This window comes from Natrix helvetica (genome assembly GCF_964273705.1).
Source record: "Natrix helvetica genome assembly, chromosome: 2".
Lineage (NCBI taxonomy): Eukaryota > Metazoa > Chordata > Lepidosauria > Squamata > Natricidae > Natrix > Natrix helvetica.
In genome coordinates, this window is record NC_138552.1 from 15646161 (window position 1) to 15663570 (window position 17410).

Consider the following 17410-nt stretch of genomic DNA (forward strand, 5'->3'; position numbering starts at 1 on the left):
AATCCATTCGGTCCTGGTGATTTGAACTCGTCTAGGGTAGACATGTGCTCACTTACCATTTTCTTCCCTATTTCAACTTGTGCTCCTAATCTGATTTTTGTGTTTTTGATATGTTGGACTGTTTTATCCCTTTGTGTAAAGACAGATGCAAAAAATGAGTTAAATAGTTCTGCTTTCACCCTGTTGCTTGTCACCTTCTTGCCACTTTCTCCCAGCAATGGACCAATTGTTTCCTTAACCTTTTTCTTGTTTTTAACATGTTGGAAGAAGCTTTTTTTTTTTTTTTTTTTACTTTTGTGGCAAGCCTTTCTTCATTGTTAGCCTTAGCTTTCCTCACTTCATCTTTACAGGCTCGGGCTATTTGCTGATATTCTGCCTTAGCTATGTCCCCCTCGTTCCACTTTTTATACTTACCTTTTTTGTCTTTCAATTTGTCAGATAGTTCTTTATGCACCCATGCTGGTTTCTTTTAGGAGCTGTTAATTTTCTTCTTCATTGCTATTGTGCTATACTGGGCTTTTGTAATCTCATTTTTCAAAATTTCCCAAGCTTCTTGAGTTGTTTTCCCCTTGAGGATTCTCATCCATGGAATTCTTCCCAAGCTCTCTCTAAGTTTATTGAAATTAGCTCTCTCAAAGTCCAAAACTCTAGTTTGACTTTGTTCTACTACTTGTGTTTGCATAATGTTGAATTTCAATATTGCATGGCCACTTACCTCCAGGGTTCCTGTGGCTTCAACGCCTTCTATTGTTCCTCTCTGTTAGTGAGAATTACGTCCAATATAGCTGATCCCCTTGTTCCCTTCTCTACTTTTTTGGGAAACAAAGTTGTCTGCTAGGTTCGTTAGGAACCTGTTGGATCTTCCACTTGGTGTAGAGTTTGTTTCCCAGTTGATATCAGGGTTGTTAAAATCCCCCATTACTATTGTGGTGTGCTTCCTACATACCTTAGTTAGCTGACTAGCAAAAAGTTCATCTACTTCCTCTGCTTGGTTGGGTGGCCTGTAGCATAGACCTATGGCAATGTCATTCCCCCCCCCCCACCTTTAATATTGACCCAAATGCATTCAAGATAGTTCTCATCATTGTTGTGCTCTATTTCTGTAGCGATGTAGTTATTTCTTATATATAGTGCAACTCCACCTCCTCTTTTATTTAGTCTATTTCTTTTAAATAATTTAAATCCTTCTAGCTGTATGTTCCATTTGTGGGTTTCATCCCACCAAGTTTCTGTAATGATAACAATATCATATCTGCCCTCATTTACTTGAATTTCTAATTCATCCTGTTTATTCCTCATACTCTGTGCATTGGTGTTAGACATTTGAGTCCATTTTGATTGACCTTGTGTTTACAGTCTACATAACCTGTGTTATGCCTGACTGCCGCTATTTTCTTGCCACTTGTATGATTCATGCACATGGTATGGCACTCACTATTAAATGCTTGGTTTTGCTTGACAGCAGGAGTGATCATCTTACCACGATGCCTATGGAGATTCTCAATCGTTCAGGTCATGGCTGTCCCAAAGGTGCTTTTTCAAGAAGCAATTGGGCTTTCTGGTTTTTCTTTGAAGATATTTCGCTTCTCATCCAAGAAGCTTCTTCAAGTATAAATCCTTCCATTCCCCACCATCCAGTCAAAGTTGAAGAAGATTCTTGGATGAGACGCGAAACATCTTCAAAGAAAAACCAGAAAGTCCAGTTGTCTCTTGAAAAAGCACCTTTGGGTTATTAAATGCAAGATGTTAATTGGTAATCAAAACCATTGGATACCAGTATTGTGAATGCTGTAATTGTGGAAACAGTCCTCCTCAAGCTCACTGCTACTTCTGAATGTGTAGATCTCCATGCTTCATCGTGTACTAAAATGAAAGTATACTCCAGTATAGACAATTCAAATACCTAATAATGTTATTGCTTTCATCAGTAAAGTTCTATGAAGCTTTTAGTGTCTTGATGATTGATTTTTGTTTAAACTTCCCACCTTCAAGATTTCCATATAACATAATCTTGTTTTGTCCAAGAGATGAAAGTGCTTTGTTTCCGTTGTGGGTTTTGATAGTTGTTCATCTTTTTTACAAAAGAAAAATCCACTATTGAGAAAAATAGAGCCTTGTTGGCAATCTGGATTTCAGATCGGGTTATGCATACTGTGAAGTTTTAATATAAAGGCGGGGGGGGGGGGGTCCGTTTTCTGATGCTAGGACTTGTCCATTTTATTATCCTTTCTGGCCTTAACACTGCAGTCACATTTGTGACAGCATCCTCTATAGCAGGGGTGTCAAACTCAAGGCCCACAGCCCACATGTGGCCCGCAGGGTGCTTAAATCTGGCCCATGGGGCCAACCTGGAAATACCAAAGGACCAGCCTGTGTTGCCTCTGGCAGCCAAAAAGAGGGAGGCATGTGAACCCCCCCCACACACACACACCGTTTTCAGCCTGGATGGCTTTCTGCAGCACTCTGCCAACCAAAATGGAGTGGGGAGGGGGGAACCAAGGTCCCCTGTGCCCCGTTTTCAGCCTGAATGGCTTCCTGCAGCACTTTGCCAGCCAAAATGGGGCACGGGGGCCATACCTTGTTTTGGCCAGCAAAGTACTGCAGGAGGCATCCGTCCCATTTCCCCCCTCCCGTCAGCTAGGCCGCGGAGGAGAACTACAATGCTGATCCGTCCCTTGAACAAATCCAGTTTGACACCCCTGCTCTATAGTATACATTGATAGCGCTAGTATTTGCATCCTTAAAATTGCATGCTTAATCTACTATATATTTATTTTTATGATGTTTTTTACTGCTGTTCGGTTTACAAAGGAACAGACAATAAACAAATTGTTGGCAGCCTCAGAAACACCGGGATTTTCTCTCACTTGACAATTAACCTAGCAAAGACTCTGACTAATTTGGTCATTTCTGAAAGCTGGCCGAAATATTTCAGTGAACCTTAATTCTAAATCAAGTATTGATTTATTAGATTTACCTTAGTCAGGGATTGGGAACAGTATTTTAAAATATGCCCTAGTTGCATAGCAGCTGGCATTAGGAATGCAACCGTCCACAAACAGGCCAGACAGATTTTAACTCACCATAGCCTTTCCCTCGTTACATATCCTATAGATAACAAACACATTAGCTCTTAAAATTTTCCACATAGAAAGGGTATTGCTGAGAATTCATACTTTCCTACTTACCTAGGACACCTAGCATTTTGGCCTAGCAAGTTATGCAAATTTAGCTATAATACAGGTAGTCTTTGTCTTACGACCACGATTGATCCAAAAATTTTCATTGCAAATCAAGACAGTCGTTGAGAGAGCGGCGTACCATTTTATAAACTTTCTTGCCACGGTCATTAAGTGAATCACTACATTTGTTAAGTCAGTAACATGGTTGTTAAGTGAATCTGCTTCCCCATTGGCTTTGCTTGTCAGACCGTCACAGATGGTCGGGACACTTCAACCATCATAAATATGAGCCAATGTCTGGATTTTGATCATATGAACATGGAGTTGATGCAGTGGTCATAAGTGTGAAAAACAGCAATTAGTCCCTTTTCCAGTGCCATTGTAACTTCAAACGGTCATTAAGTGAGTGGTTGTAAGTCAAGGACTACCTGTAATGTATTATTGTGCAAACCCAGAAAGACAGCATTAACTGACCAATCTGTGGCTATGCGAATACAAACAATGTGTTCTAAGCCGAACTTGAATATCAAATCTATTTATTGGGACCCCTAAAACCCAACATTACTGCTGGGATTTGGGCTTAAAGCGTGGTCGGAGCTGCCATCTTTCTATAAAACTTGGTCAGGGGGTGTGGAGTGCTGGCTTTGTTTCAGTAAGTGGAATGATTGGTCATGTGGTTGTATCATGATTGGTAGATTGGTGCTGATTGGTGCTGGCTGTGTGTCCGTTGTTGTTTCGTGTTGTAACGGCCTGGGTGGTGGGTGGGGCTCGTTTGTTGACTGGGGCTGGTTTCCAGATGTCTGGTAGGTGGGAAGTATCGTCAGGTCTATTCATGTTGTGGGAGTGTTTCTCTATTTCGATAGCTTCCATAATTATTCTCTTGTTGAAGTGTTCTGTTTTGGAGATTAACCTGGTTCCTTCAAAATTAATTTCATGTCCTGTAGCTTTAAGGTGCTGGAAAAGGGAGGAAGCTTTTTCTTTTTTTCTTACTGCGTTCTTGTGTTCTGCGATGCGCGCATTTATTCTCCTGTTCGTTTTTCCTATGTATGTTGCAGGGCAGATTTTGCATAGTATTTCGTAGACTCCTTGGTTTTCTAGCTGGATTTTGTCTTTGGGATTTCCTAAGATGTTGGCTATTTTTTGGTCAGTGTTGAAGGCTGTCTTGATATTGTGCTTGTGGAGAATTTTGCTGATTTTATCTGTGGTGCCTTTGATGTAAGGGAGGAGGGTGATGCAGTTGTTCTGTTCTGTGTCTCGGTTTTTGGGGGGAGTCTCCCTTTGGATTAGGTTGGTAATTGTTTTTCTTTGGAATCCGTTGGAGATACGTTTGTGAGAGTGTGTAATTCAGTTTTCAGGTGGTCTTTGTCGGCTAGACATTTGGTTCTGGAGATGAGGGTCTTGGCTACAGAGTTGATCTGTGCAGGGTGGTGATGGGATTGTGTCTTTAAGTAGTGGTTGGTGTTGTTTTTTTCTTTCGGTAGATGGTGTGTCTAGGGAGCCATTGGGTTTTTTGTAGATTAGGACATCCAGAAAGGGAAGTTGGTTGTTTGCTTCTATTTCCATGGTGAATTGTATTTTGGGGTGTAGGCTGTTGAGATGTGTGAGGAAGTTGTCCAGTTTTTCTTTCCTGTGTGGCCAAATAACGAAAGTGTCATCAACATATCTAAGCCAGAGTTTGTGTTTGTGTTCAGATTTATCTAAGGTGTTAGTTTCAAAATGTTCCATGTATAAGTTTGCGATGACGGGTGAGAGGGGTGATCCCATGGGTGCTCCTTCTATCTGTTTTGTATATTTGTCCATTGTGGATGAAGTATGTGTTGGTTAGGCAGTGGTTGGTCAGGTCCAGGATGTGTTTAGGGGGGTTGTGTTTGTTCCTGATAGCTGTCAAGGCTTCTTTTATAGGCATTTAGGTGAAGAGGGATATGACATCGAAATTCATGAGTAGGTCGCTGGGTTGTAGGTTTTGTTTCTTTATTGTTTCTATGAAGTGGAGTGAGTTTTGTACTTGTGAGGTGATGGATTCTGCGTAGGGTTGGAGTTGTTTGGCGAGGAATTTGGCAAGATTCTGTAGAGGTGAGCCTATGGAGCTGACTATGAGCCTGAGTGGTGTTCCTTCTTTGTGTGTCTTGGGGAGGCTATAGAGTTTGGGTCATCTGGAAGATTTCTCCCTGGGGATGATTCTTTACTGGATCTCTTCACTGATAGGAAAGGCTTTTATTTTGGATTTGGTGGTTTTTTTCCAGGTAGGTGGTCTGTGTTTAGAGGTTTGTAAGCGGGGTCTTGGAGTAGGTTGGATAGTTTGGCTTGGTAGTCAGACGTGTTCATCACCACTGTGGCATTACCTTTGTCTGCTGGGAGGATGATTATGTTGTTGTCTTTCCTCCGGTTGGTGAGTACTATTTCTTCTTCTTCCTGTAAATTGCTTCTGGGTGGATTACTGGAGCAAAGGACATTGCAAAGGACATTTTATTGGCTTCATCTGGGTTAATTTTGGTGAGTGTAGCTTCAACTCCACATATGATGTCTTCAGTGGGGATGTGTTTAGGGGCGACTGCAAACTTGAATCCTCTGGAAAGGACATTGGTTTCAGCTGAGGTGAGGGTTCTGTCTGATATGTTGGGTACTGTTTGTTTCATGAGTTGCTATGGAGGGGGGTTGGGCTTCTGTTGTTTTTCTAGTCTGTGGAGTTTGTTGGTGTGTTTGTCTTGTAGGAGGTTTCTGTTTCGGCTCTCCAGAGGGCTAGTTGTTTGGATTTGTCTCATAGTTCTGGGTGGATTTTAATCCTGATTTTGAGGTGAAGAGTGAGTAGGTCTCGGTTGGTTTGGTCTAGTAGGAATCATTTCCTGTAGAGTTCATTTCTGATTAGGGCTTATTCAATTCTTTTCAGGATCCTTTCGGTGGCTGAGGTTTTTGAATGGAATTTTAGTTGGAAGCATGTGGGGATCAGGCTTTTCTCTTGGCAGTTGCATAGGAATGTGAGGTCACATAAGATGTTGACTCTTCGGACGTTTCAGCAAGGTCTCACTCACCATCTTCAGGCTGGGTTTTGGGCTTAAAGTGTGATCGGAACTGCCGTCTTTCTATAAATCTTCGTGCGGGTATGTGTAGTGCTGGCTTTGCTTCAGTAAGTGGAATGATTGGTTGTGTGGTTGTATCATGATTGGTAGATTGGTGGTGGCTGTGTGTCCATTGTTGTTTTGAGTTGTAATGGCCTGGGTGGTGAGTGGGGCTTGTTTGTTGACTAGGGCTGGTTATGGAAGCTATCGAAATAAAGAAACACCCCCACAACATACATACATACATACATACATACATACATACACACACACACATACACACACACACACACACACACATAATATGTATGCTGGTCTTGTTGTATTTGGGTCTTTTCCCATGTAAGATTGAGATTGCCTTGGCAATGTTTCGGCGAGGTCTCACTTGCCATCTTCAGGCTGGTGTTTAATTATGGAAGCTAACGAAATAGAGAAACACCCCCACAACATGGATAAATGTGATGATACCTCCCGCCTTCCAGACATCTGGAAACCAGCCCTAGTCAACGAACGAGCCTCACCCACCACCCAGGCCGTTACAACACAAAACAACAATGGACACACAGCCAGCACCAATCAGCACCAATCTACCAATCATGATACAGCCACACATCCAATCAATCCACTTGCTGAAATGGGGCCAGTACTCCACACACACCCCACCAAGGTTTGTAGAGGGATGGCAGCTCCGATCACGCTTTAAGCCCAAAACACTAGCCTGAAGATGGCGAGTGAGACCTCGCCGAAACATTGCCAAAACAATCTCAATCCCATGTAAGATTGAGATTGCCCCACCCACCACCCAGGTCGTTACAACACAAAATAATAACGGACACACAGCCAGCACCTCAGTTACACAGGATGTTACGAAACAGCCGACCAATCTGCAAACATCAACTCCATCTACCAATCAGGATGCAACTACACAGCCAATCAACCCACTTACAGCAACAAAGCCAGCATTCCACCCCACCAAGATTTATAGAGAGACGGCAGCTCCGACCACGCTTTACTCGCACAAGCGTAAAGCAGAAAACATCAGCCTGAAGATGGCGAGTGGGACCTCACCGAAACGTTACCAAGACAATCTCAAATCTTATATGGGAAAAGACCCAAATACAACAAGACACATTTGTTGACTAGAAACATCCCCACAACATGAATAAACGTGACGATACCTCCCACCTACCAGACATCTGGAAACTAGCCCTAGTCAACAAATGAGTCCCAGCCATGAAAACCAACACCAGACCCAGAACAACGAAGGACGCCACCACCAATCACCATCACCAGACTCAAACCGAAACCCATCCCATAGATGAAGTGCAACCACCATCCAGAAGCCAAACCATGGCAGCATCACCAACTGCTGCACCCCCCTCTGACCCCCACACAAAGCAAACTGACACACGCCATGAACACATGGCCAGACCGGAAACTCAGAGCCAAACCAAAGCCCGGGATGTTACATCACAGCCATCTGCTCAGGACATTACATCACAGAACTCAGGAGGTTACAACGCAATGGCTCAGGATGTTACAACACAGCCAACCTCCCAGGCTGTTGCAGCACAGGACTCAGGATATCACTACACTAGAGCTCAGGATGTCATCACACAGCCCATTACCCAGGTCATTACAACACAAAAGACTAATGGACACACAGCTAGTACCTCAGCCACACAGGATGTTACGAAAAAAACCGACCAATCTGCAAACATCAACTCCATCAACTAATCAAGATGTAACAACACAGCCAACCAACCCGCTTACAGCAACAAAGCCAGTACTCCACATACCCCCACCAATATTTATAGAAAGACGGCAGCTCCGATCATGCTTTGCTCGCACAATCACGAAGCCGAAGGCACCAGCCTGAAGATGGCGAGTGGGACCTCGTCGAAACGTTGCCCACATACTCTCAATCTTACACGGGAAAAGACCCGAATATGCCAAGACCTGCATACCTGTACCCGTGAAAATCTACGAAAACATTTTCATGGGTGTAGGTATGCAGGTCTTGGCATATTCGTGTCTTTTCCTGTGTAAGATTGAGAGTATCTTGGCGATGTTTCGACGAGGTCCCACTCGCCATCTTCAGGCTGGTGCCTTCGGCTTCGTGCTTGTGCGAGCAAAGCGTGATCAGAGCTGCCATCTTTCTAATTCTTACAATTACTGCACAATCGTACTTAAAATTTGGCTATGCATTTAAATTCACACAAATCTTAGAAAAAAATCTCTTACCAAAAGAGACAACCCAGATTCATCTGCGTTCGGCTTAATGCTTGAGACTGCAATACTATATAGCATGACAATTTCTTTTCCATCCATCTATTGTTCCACTTTTTTCCCTTCTCTCCAAGCAGCACAATATTCACTGATACTTCTTCTTCTTTTTCTTCTTCTTTTTTTTGGCCAAAGTAACATCTTTTCTTAAAATGTGAAAAATGCTTTTTTTTTTTTTTTTTAAAGACAGCAACATTGGAATGTATTTGAAATCTTTGAGTACTCAATTTGTCCTGCAGGTAATAGAAACTCCGGTATATTTATATGTCTGATGTTGCTGCAGATAGAGAAAAAAAATGGCTACTGTGTCTTTAATGGAAAGCAAAAGGTTATCTTTCTGTGGCCTTTGTGTATATGTGCTGATGTGGATGTAGGCAGCCAGACAGGCAATGTGTGCAGAGAGACTGGGGAACTGACTGTGGATCGATAGAAATAGTGTGAAGTGAATTAATGTGAAGCAGGCAGTCTGTCTGTCATGCAGTGTGGGGCAGCACTGGTCAGTCACTGCAGAAATCTGTTTCCAATAAATACAAACCTTCTGTCTGAAAAATAAACCACGGAAAGTCTTGCATCTTTCGATATTAGCACATTCTTATTTATTCAGATATGTGTGCCAACTGCTTCCGCCAGCACACACTAACACAAACACGCGCACCCCTCTCTTGATGAATTCATCGATACGAATTTGTTTTTTGTTTTTTTCAACACCATCCGGAAGATTTAAGTTATTATCTATTTATTCCAATTCTGCTTCTCCCCCTTTCCTCTTTGAATGGAAGCTCCAGTCCTCTGCACAGTTAGATGTGCAGGAATAATGACTTTAAGTATTGTGGTTTTCAGTTAACGATTCTTCATCTTTGCATTTGTATCTCCGTAAAAGACAGGGAATTTCAGCTTCCTATCTTTCAAATCCTTAAGTGCTTTTAGTTGAATTTTTGCATCTGTATGGGAACATTCAGCTGGATAAAATGCATGTGACAAGGCTTCAGTTTCAGGGGTTTAATGCAAAAATGTGAATGATAAAAAGGTAATAATTGAAACTAAGCTCTCTGGCTTCAGTTGAGAGATAATAACCACTGATAAGTGACACCACAGAGAAAAGCTTCACCCAGATGTTTTTAAACTGTGTTACTTGCTGAGTCCTACAGAAGATGTTGGTCTCTTGAAACATGGTTGACTTTAAAATATATATGGTATGTATAGATGTTATATTTTTGCAAGCTACTCAGAGTCGCCTTGCTGCATGATGGGTAGCAAACAAATTTAATTAATAAATAAAGTTATGCTCATCTCTGCTAGATAAATTAGTTACCTATGTCTCAATCTCTTTGTCCTCTGCTTTTTGAGAAGTGTGTGTGTGAGTGAGAGACAGACAGACAGACAGACAGACAGACAGACACACTGTGTGTGTGTATGTTTTGATATCTATTGGCTCATTAGTGTGAGGAACTAAAAAAAATTCAGATTATACTCACAAACTTGTAAAAATTAGGGACAAGGATCAGGGATGTCTCAGAACAATTTCAAAAGCTTGTCAAGCTTCTGACAATTCTCCTTTTGTTATAAATTATGTGGGGGCAGATAATATGAAAATGAGCAGCTTTGAACTTCAAAAATCTGGGTGGAAGAAGGAAGGAAGGAAGGAAGGAAGGAAGGAAGGAAGGAAGGAAGGAAGGAAGGAAGAAGGAATGAATCCCTAAAGGTCTGAGGAAATTTGTAGAAAAAGAAAAAAAAGAGTTCCAGAACTTGGTGGCTCACTACTATGAAGAGCTAAAAAATATCTGTAGATTTTACCCATAAACTTATAAAATCAGCTTCCTGTCAAGTACAAGCATCAGGGATGTGACAGAACAACTTTGAAAGCTTGTCAAGTCTTCTGACAATTATCATTTTCTTATAATCTATATGGTGGACAGATGATACCACAAAGAGCAGCTCTGAACTTTGAAAATCTAGGAAGGGAAGAAGGAAGGAAGCTTAAGAACTTAAGATATTCTATTTATCCGTCCCCCCAGTCCATGTAAGAGAACTAGAAAGTGAAAGAGTATTTCTTTTAAAGGGGGGGGGGGGTTCATAACTAAGGCAGAATATCAGCAAATAGCCCAAGCATGTAAAGATGATGTGAGGAAAGCTAAGGCTCACAATGAAGAAAGGCTTGTCACAAAAGTAAAAAATAACAAAAAAAAGCTTCTTCCAACATGTTAAAAACAAGAAAAAGGTTAAGGAAACAATTGGTCCATTGCTGGGAGAAAGTGGCAAGAAGGTGACAAGCAACAGGGAGAAAGCAGAACTATTTAACTCATGTTTTTATCTGTCTTTACACAAAGGGATAAAACAGTCCAACCTATCAAAAACAGCACCACAAAAATCAGATATGGAACACAAGTTGAAATAGGGAAGAAAATGATAAGTGAGCACATGTCTACCGTAGACAAGTTCAAATCACCAGGACCCAGGGTTCTGAAGGAACTGGCAGACGAGATCTCAGAACCACTGAACTATATCTTTCAGAGATCCTGGAGCACCGGGGAACTACCAGAAGACTGGAAAAGAGCTGATATGGTTCCCATCTTCAAAAAAGGGAAAAAAAACAGATCCAGGAAACTACAGACCTATCAGCCTGACCTCAATACCAGGAAAGATTCTGGAAAAGATAATCAAGCAACGAATTAGCGAACACCTAGAAGCAAACAAAGTAATAGCCAATAGCCAACATGGGTTTGTCAAAAACAGATCATGCCAGACTAATCTTATTGCATTCTTTGATAATGTGACAAAATTAGTGGACCAGAGGAATGCCGTCGATATAGTTTACTTGGACTTCAGTAAGGCATTTGATAAGGTAGACCATAACCTACTACTAGATAAAGTAGAAGAATGTGGGTTAGACAGCATCACCAACCGATGGATTCGTAACTGGCTGACCAACCGCACTCAACGTGTAGTCCTCAATGGAACTGCATCTACATGGAGGGAAGTATGCAGTGGAGTACCCGAAGGCTCTGTTTTGGGCCCAGTACTTTTCAACATCTTCATCAATGATTTGGAGGAGGGAATAATTGGGGAACTCATCAAATTTGCAGATGATACCAAGCTGGCAGGAATAGCCCACACTCCAGAAGATAGGCTAAAGATACAGAAGGATCTTGACAAACTTGAACATTGGGCACTATCTAATAAAATGAAATTCAATGGTGAAAAGAGTAAGGTTCTACATTTAGGCAACAAAAACAAAATGCACAGGTACAGTATAGGTGGTACCTTGCTCAACAGTAATAACTGTGAGAGGGAACTTTGAGTCCTAGTGGACAACCATTTAAATATGAGCCAGCAGTGTGCAGCAGCTGCCAAAAAAGCCAACACAGTTCTAGACGGCATAAACAGAGGGATAGAATCAAGATCACGTGAAGTGTTAATACCACTTTATAATGCCTTGGTAAGGCCACACTTGGAATACTGCATTCAGTTCTGGTCGCCACGATGTAGAAAAGATGTGGAGACTCTAGAAAGAGTGCAGAGAAGAGCAACAAAGATGATTAGGGGACTGGAGACTAAAACATATGAAGAACGGTTGCAGGAACTGGGTATGTCTAGTTTAATAGAAAGAAGGACTAGGGGAGACATGATAGCAGTGTTCCAATATCTAGGGGTTGCCACAAAGAAGAGGGAGTCAAACTATTCTCCAAGGCACCTGAGGGGAGAACAAGAAGCAATGGGTGGAAACTAATCAAGGAGAGAAGCAACTTAGAACTGAGGAGAAACTTCCTGACAGTTAGAACAATTAATCAGTGGAACAGCTTGCCTTCAAAAGTTGTGAATGCCCCAACACTGGAAGTCTTTAAGAAGATGTTGGAGAGCCATTGGTTTGAAACGGTATAGGGTTTCCTGCCTAGGCAGGGGGTTGGACTAGAAGACCTCCAAGGTCCCTTCCAACTCTGCTATTGTATTGTATTTCAGATAGAGATATTTTGCCTTCTGGGATTGTGGTCTAAATTTTTTAGATGAAGGATTGCTGGCATGAAACGGCAAATCTGGTAGATTTGTCAGGCTGCACATCAGGCTGCACTGCTAAATCTAAGCACTCCAGACCTTTCCCTTTATTTAGGAATTAGATTTCTTAGCAGAAGGTTCTCAGACATAGTGTGGATTATGGATTATTATCTTTTGCAACCAGACATGACATCTATATGCACACAGATCTTCCATGGCCATACATGGAAACCAAGTCTGTAGAAGTCTACGCTCCAAGGTTTAAACTCTAGGTCTTTTTCTTCTGCTTTTCCAAATCAATAAATGTAGAGCCATTTTCTTGAAGGCTTCAAAAAAACAACTGATTGACATTGACATAGTTCTTTCTAGCCAGAGAACTGCTAAATTCTCTGTCGTCGTCGTCGTCCCCCAGCTTCCTTTCTTACAGAGGGGTTGGTTAAAGTTTTGTGACAATGATGTAATTTATGCTTGTCCAATTAATATCATTCTCCCTGATGCTCCAGATCTGAGCTGATCCCTTTCTCTGAATGTTTAGAGACACGGATGTGCAGTATTTGATTGCACATTTGGCACTTGAAGGTACATCCAGAGAAGTTGAACACTGTTTACATGCAATGTTGTTATTTTTTTTAAACCACTCAGAACCAAATATTGAGGCACCATCTAAATACTTTCTATTGCTGGCAACAAGCAGATGACTCGAAAGGATTCTTGAAGTTGACCTGTGTTGCATGGATAAAATAGGATCCAGCTACAGATGTTTAGAAGAGTATTAAAACACCTGCAATGTTTTAGTATTCAAGCTATTTACTCAGGTGATCGTTGTTAGTTTCCAAGTCGTGTCCGACCCATTGCGACCCCATGGACAACATTCCTCCAGGCCTTCCCTGTCTTCTACCATCCTCTGGAGTCCATTTAAGCTCTCGCCTACTGCTTCGGTGACTCCATCCAGCCACCTCATTCTCTGTCGTCCTCTCCTTCTTTTGCCCTCAGTCTTTCCCAGCATTAGGCTCTTCTCCAGTGAGTCCTTCCTTCTTATTAGGTGGCCAAAGTATTTGAGTTTCCTCTTCAGGATCTGACCTTCTAAAGTGCAGTCAGGGTTGATCTCCTCTAGGACTGACCGGCTTGATTGCTTTGCAGTCCAAGGGACTCACAGGAGTCTTCTCCAGCATCATAGTTCAAAGGCTTCAGTTCTTTGGCACTCAGCCTTCCTTATGGTCCAACTTTCACAGCCACACATTACTGAAAATTATTGCTTGTTTCTGTTATTTTCTGAATGGAAAAAAATATTATTTTCATTTGTTGCTAAACCAATTAGCTTTGATTTGAGATGGATGTGCTTTTGTTTATGTTTAGATGGAACATTCAGATCCTATCTTCTCCGGTATTGTGTGTTGTTGTTGTTTTTTGTGGATTATTTATATTGCAGGCTGCCCAAGTCAGTTTGGAGTAGAGCGGAGCCTACATTGAATTAAATGAATAAATATTATGACCACACCATTGGCAAAAAGTATTGCTCCTTCTAAAGACCAAAACGATGGTTTTGGCAGTCCTTCTGCATTATTGTTAGTCTGCAAATAGGCAAATATCTTGTAATAGTCCAATGTAAAATCCTGTAAGTGGGCAAAATGGTTCTTAGCGTTGACTTTGCTTAACCCGGTATCTAAAAAAGCATTGAAGACTGGGGAGGTAAGGCTGGGTAATGCATGCTTTTCTTCATTGACTTTATTTCAAAAAAAGGACCTGTATTTCACAGTCTGTCTTCATCTGATTTATTTCTGTTTTTCACATTTCTCTCTTCTTTTTACCTTTCACCTCCTCCCTTCTGTCTCCAATGCTGTGGCTGGGTTTATTTATTTTTTTATTATTTATGATTTTTTCCCCTCATGGAGGTTCAGAAGAAATCTGACAGATTTGCTTTATGAATAATAAATAATATGCCCTGGCTTTTCAGTGTTAAATATAAACTAGTGTAAGCACTGCTTTCTGTGGAAGTTGATAATGCTTTCTAAGTAACGTTATTGCATGTTTTGCTGTCCAATTGGTAGCTCTGATTAGTATAGATCAGTGGTTGCTTCTGGATAAGTAACTATTTCTCTGCCCAACTTACCGTAAGGGCAAAATGGTAGAAGGAATGGTCTGCACATTGCCTTGAGCTCCTAGAGGAAAAACAGGATATAAATCTGTTTTATAATAATAATAAATTGTGCTGGGAAGTTTAGGAGGAATTCATCCATATGATGGCATCTTAATTGGTTCCTGCATACCTTTTTTCAAGAATGCCTCCTCCTCCTCCTCCTCCTCCTCAACTTGGAGTGGGATTTTGAGTTTATCCAATGAGTAAAGATCAGGTGAAAGTGAATTACTTGGATTCCCTAATAGTAGAATTCCTTTCCTTTGGGAGAAGTTTTGACCAACATAGGAAAAATTATAAGGGAATACTGTTGTTTGAATCCCTAATGCGGCGTAACGGAGTGAGCTCCTGTTACTGTCCCAGCTTCTGTCAACCTAGCAGTTTGAAAGTATGTAAAAATGCAAGTAGAAAAATAGGAACCACCTTTGGTGGGAAGGTAACAGCGTTCTGTACGCCTTCAGTGTTTAGTCATGCCGGCCACATGACCATGAAGATGTCTTTGGACAGTGCTGGCTCTTTGGTTTTGAAACGGAGATGAGCACCTCCCCCTAGAGTCAGGAATGACTAGCACATATGTGTGAGGGAAACCTTTACCTTACTATTGTTGTTTTAACAACAATTAGCATATGGTGGTGTTACATTAGCCAGGAGACCACAATACTATTGTAGAGTAGTAGTTTGGCTGCCAAGGTACCAGCTCTGTTGTAGGAAATGTCACACACTTTCCAAGGTGCACCAGAGGAGGGCAAACTGGTTTCGCACCAGAGAGAAAGACAAGTGGCTATTTCTACAGTATCGTCCATAGCCCCCCCCCCTGCAACCACCTCACAAACAAGTGCCACAACCAGGAAGGTTCAGAGCTGGCAGGCACCTGACTGCCTCCACGGAGCCCCAACTCATCTTCCCACCAAAGTGGTACTTAGTTATCTACGTGCATAGAACATGCTTTCGAACTGCAAGGGGGGCACAAGCTGAGGCGAATGATGGGAACTCACCCTGCCGTGCTGTGCTAGGACTTGAACCGCTGGAGCAGACACCATCTCCAGTGTCATTAAGCCACTCAGCCATTTTTTATAACAGTGATAGGACGGGTGATTGTGTGTGTGTGTGTGTGTGTGCATTCATTTTGAATGCAAAAGATTTCAGGTTTAATTTCTGTCAGCGCCTGGTAAGTGCGATGGACCCTTGTCTAAAACATCAGAGAATCATGATTCTGCAGCGTACTCAGCACTGTGACCTCCGACCAAATTTGGCGCATTGGTTTTTGACATTACTTTTCATTTTTCTGGCTTTGAGATATTTTGGATTGGATTGTGTTTGAGCCTTTGGGGTTGTTGCATTGTTTAGTGATGTAGATGTCTGACTTCTCTCAGGTGGATACCGTACGTTAGAAGGTGGCAGCCCTGAAGGTGCCAGGGGACAAATGGCTCCAGGGCTGGAGTCTGGAGCTTATGGGGCACAACTTTTGGCAAGACCATTTGAGAGAAAAGCCATTAACACGAAGAAAATCAGAAGCCACATGCACTGTAAGAGTCAGGCTATAGCAGTCTCAAAGCTCAGATCTTATCTCTTTCTCTTCACCATGCTTTTTTAAGTGGAAGGTATGGTTGGCACCTATGCATTGTTATTGAAATGGATGACTATGCTCTCAAGCCCTTTTGACCTGGCCAGTTCTAACTCTCACAATGGATACATGACAGCCTTCCTTGGTGCCGAGTCTAGAAGATATGCATTATCTTTCTATAGCCTCTCTTTTCTTTAAAATAAACCCTTAAAAGGGGAACCTAACCCCTTATATGTTATTAAATCAGTAATGGAGTAAAATAGAAACAACAAGCATAGTTGTGCTATTGTGAAGTGCATTTATTGTACTTACCATGCAGTGTCCTAAGCATACAGGGCAGTTTGCATGTCCTTGCCCTAACTGAAGACCTCTGCCCTTATAAGCATACCATATGCCTTTTTCAGCAGAGAGGGAGGGAACAGATGGATAGAAGGAAAAGTTAGGAACAACAAACAGATGGGAAGCAAAGTGACCAACAGGACAAATGTACTTTTGTATCTTTACTGATTTTCACTGGGGATGAAGCAATTGTCAGTTGCAAAGTTTCCTCTTGTTCAATATGAGCCTCATTTGAATGTAGAACTTTATCCACCCAGATTGTGAGAACATTGTTTCCTATGCAGGAAGTACCATTTTTGTTTACCATTAGTTCTATATTAATCCCGAGTTTATTAATTAGATCTTGACAAGGTTCAGAAGCCCAAGAAATCTTGAAATTGTTGAACTTGGGTCAAAGTCTGAAAAGCTTGGGCAAAGAGATATCTATTCACTAATTTTTGTAGACTATCCAATCTCATCTCAATACATCAGATTATTTAATGTGATAAAGGCATAATATAAAGTTTAAATATGTTTTCTCTAATTCAGAGAAAATTACAAGTGGGTTTAGTGTTTTGTGTCTTGATGTTTCAGCTGGAGTGACAGCAGAAACCATTCAGACCGTTAACGTTACCCCTGAACCATCAGGACCTGAAGCCAAAATTCAAGAGGAAGAACATGATCTGGTTGACGAGGACATCTCAGGAGGTAAGTGTCATCGTCGGTATAACCCCACTGACGCTCTGCTCTTGATGTGGTATCTCACAACTTGCAGTCAACATCTCTTCATTTTGAACAATGTTTTACAATAAAGCATTTGCATCATCTGAAATTTCACTGTGAAGTTATTTCAGGAATTAATATATCTAGATGTATTTCA

At 41.6% G+C, this 17410-nt stretch overlaps 1 protein-coding gene across 3 annotated transcripts in view; it reads left to right on the forward strand.

Annotated features, from left to right (window-relative positions):
- The window catches only part of WDR7 (WD repeat domain 7), a 273050-nt gene that overhangs the window by 89498 nt on the left and 166142 nt on the right, over positions 1–17410 (forward strand). For all 3 annotated transcript variants that reach the window (XM_081943578.1, XM_081943577.1, XM_081943579.1), the window contains one exon: positions 17125–17238. In XM_081943578.1, the coding sequence (XP_081799704.1) occupies positions 17125–17238 (114 nt within the window). The remainder of the gene's footprint in view (positions 1–17124; positions 17239–17410) is intronic.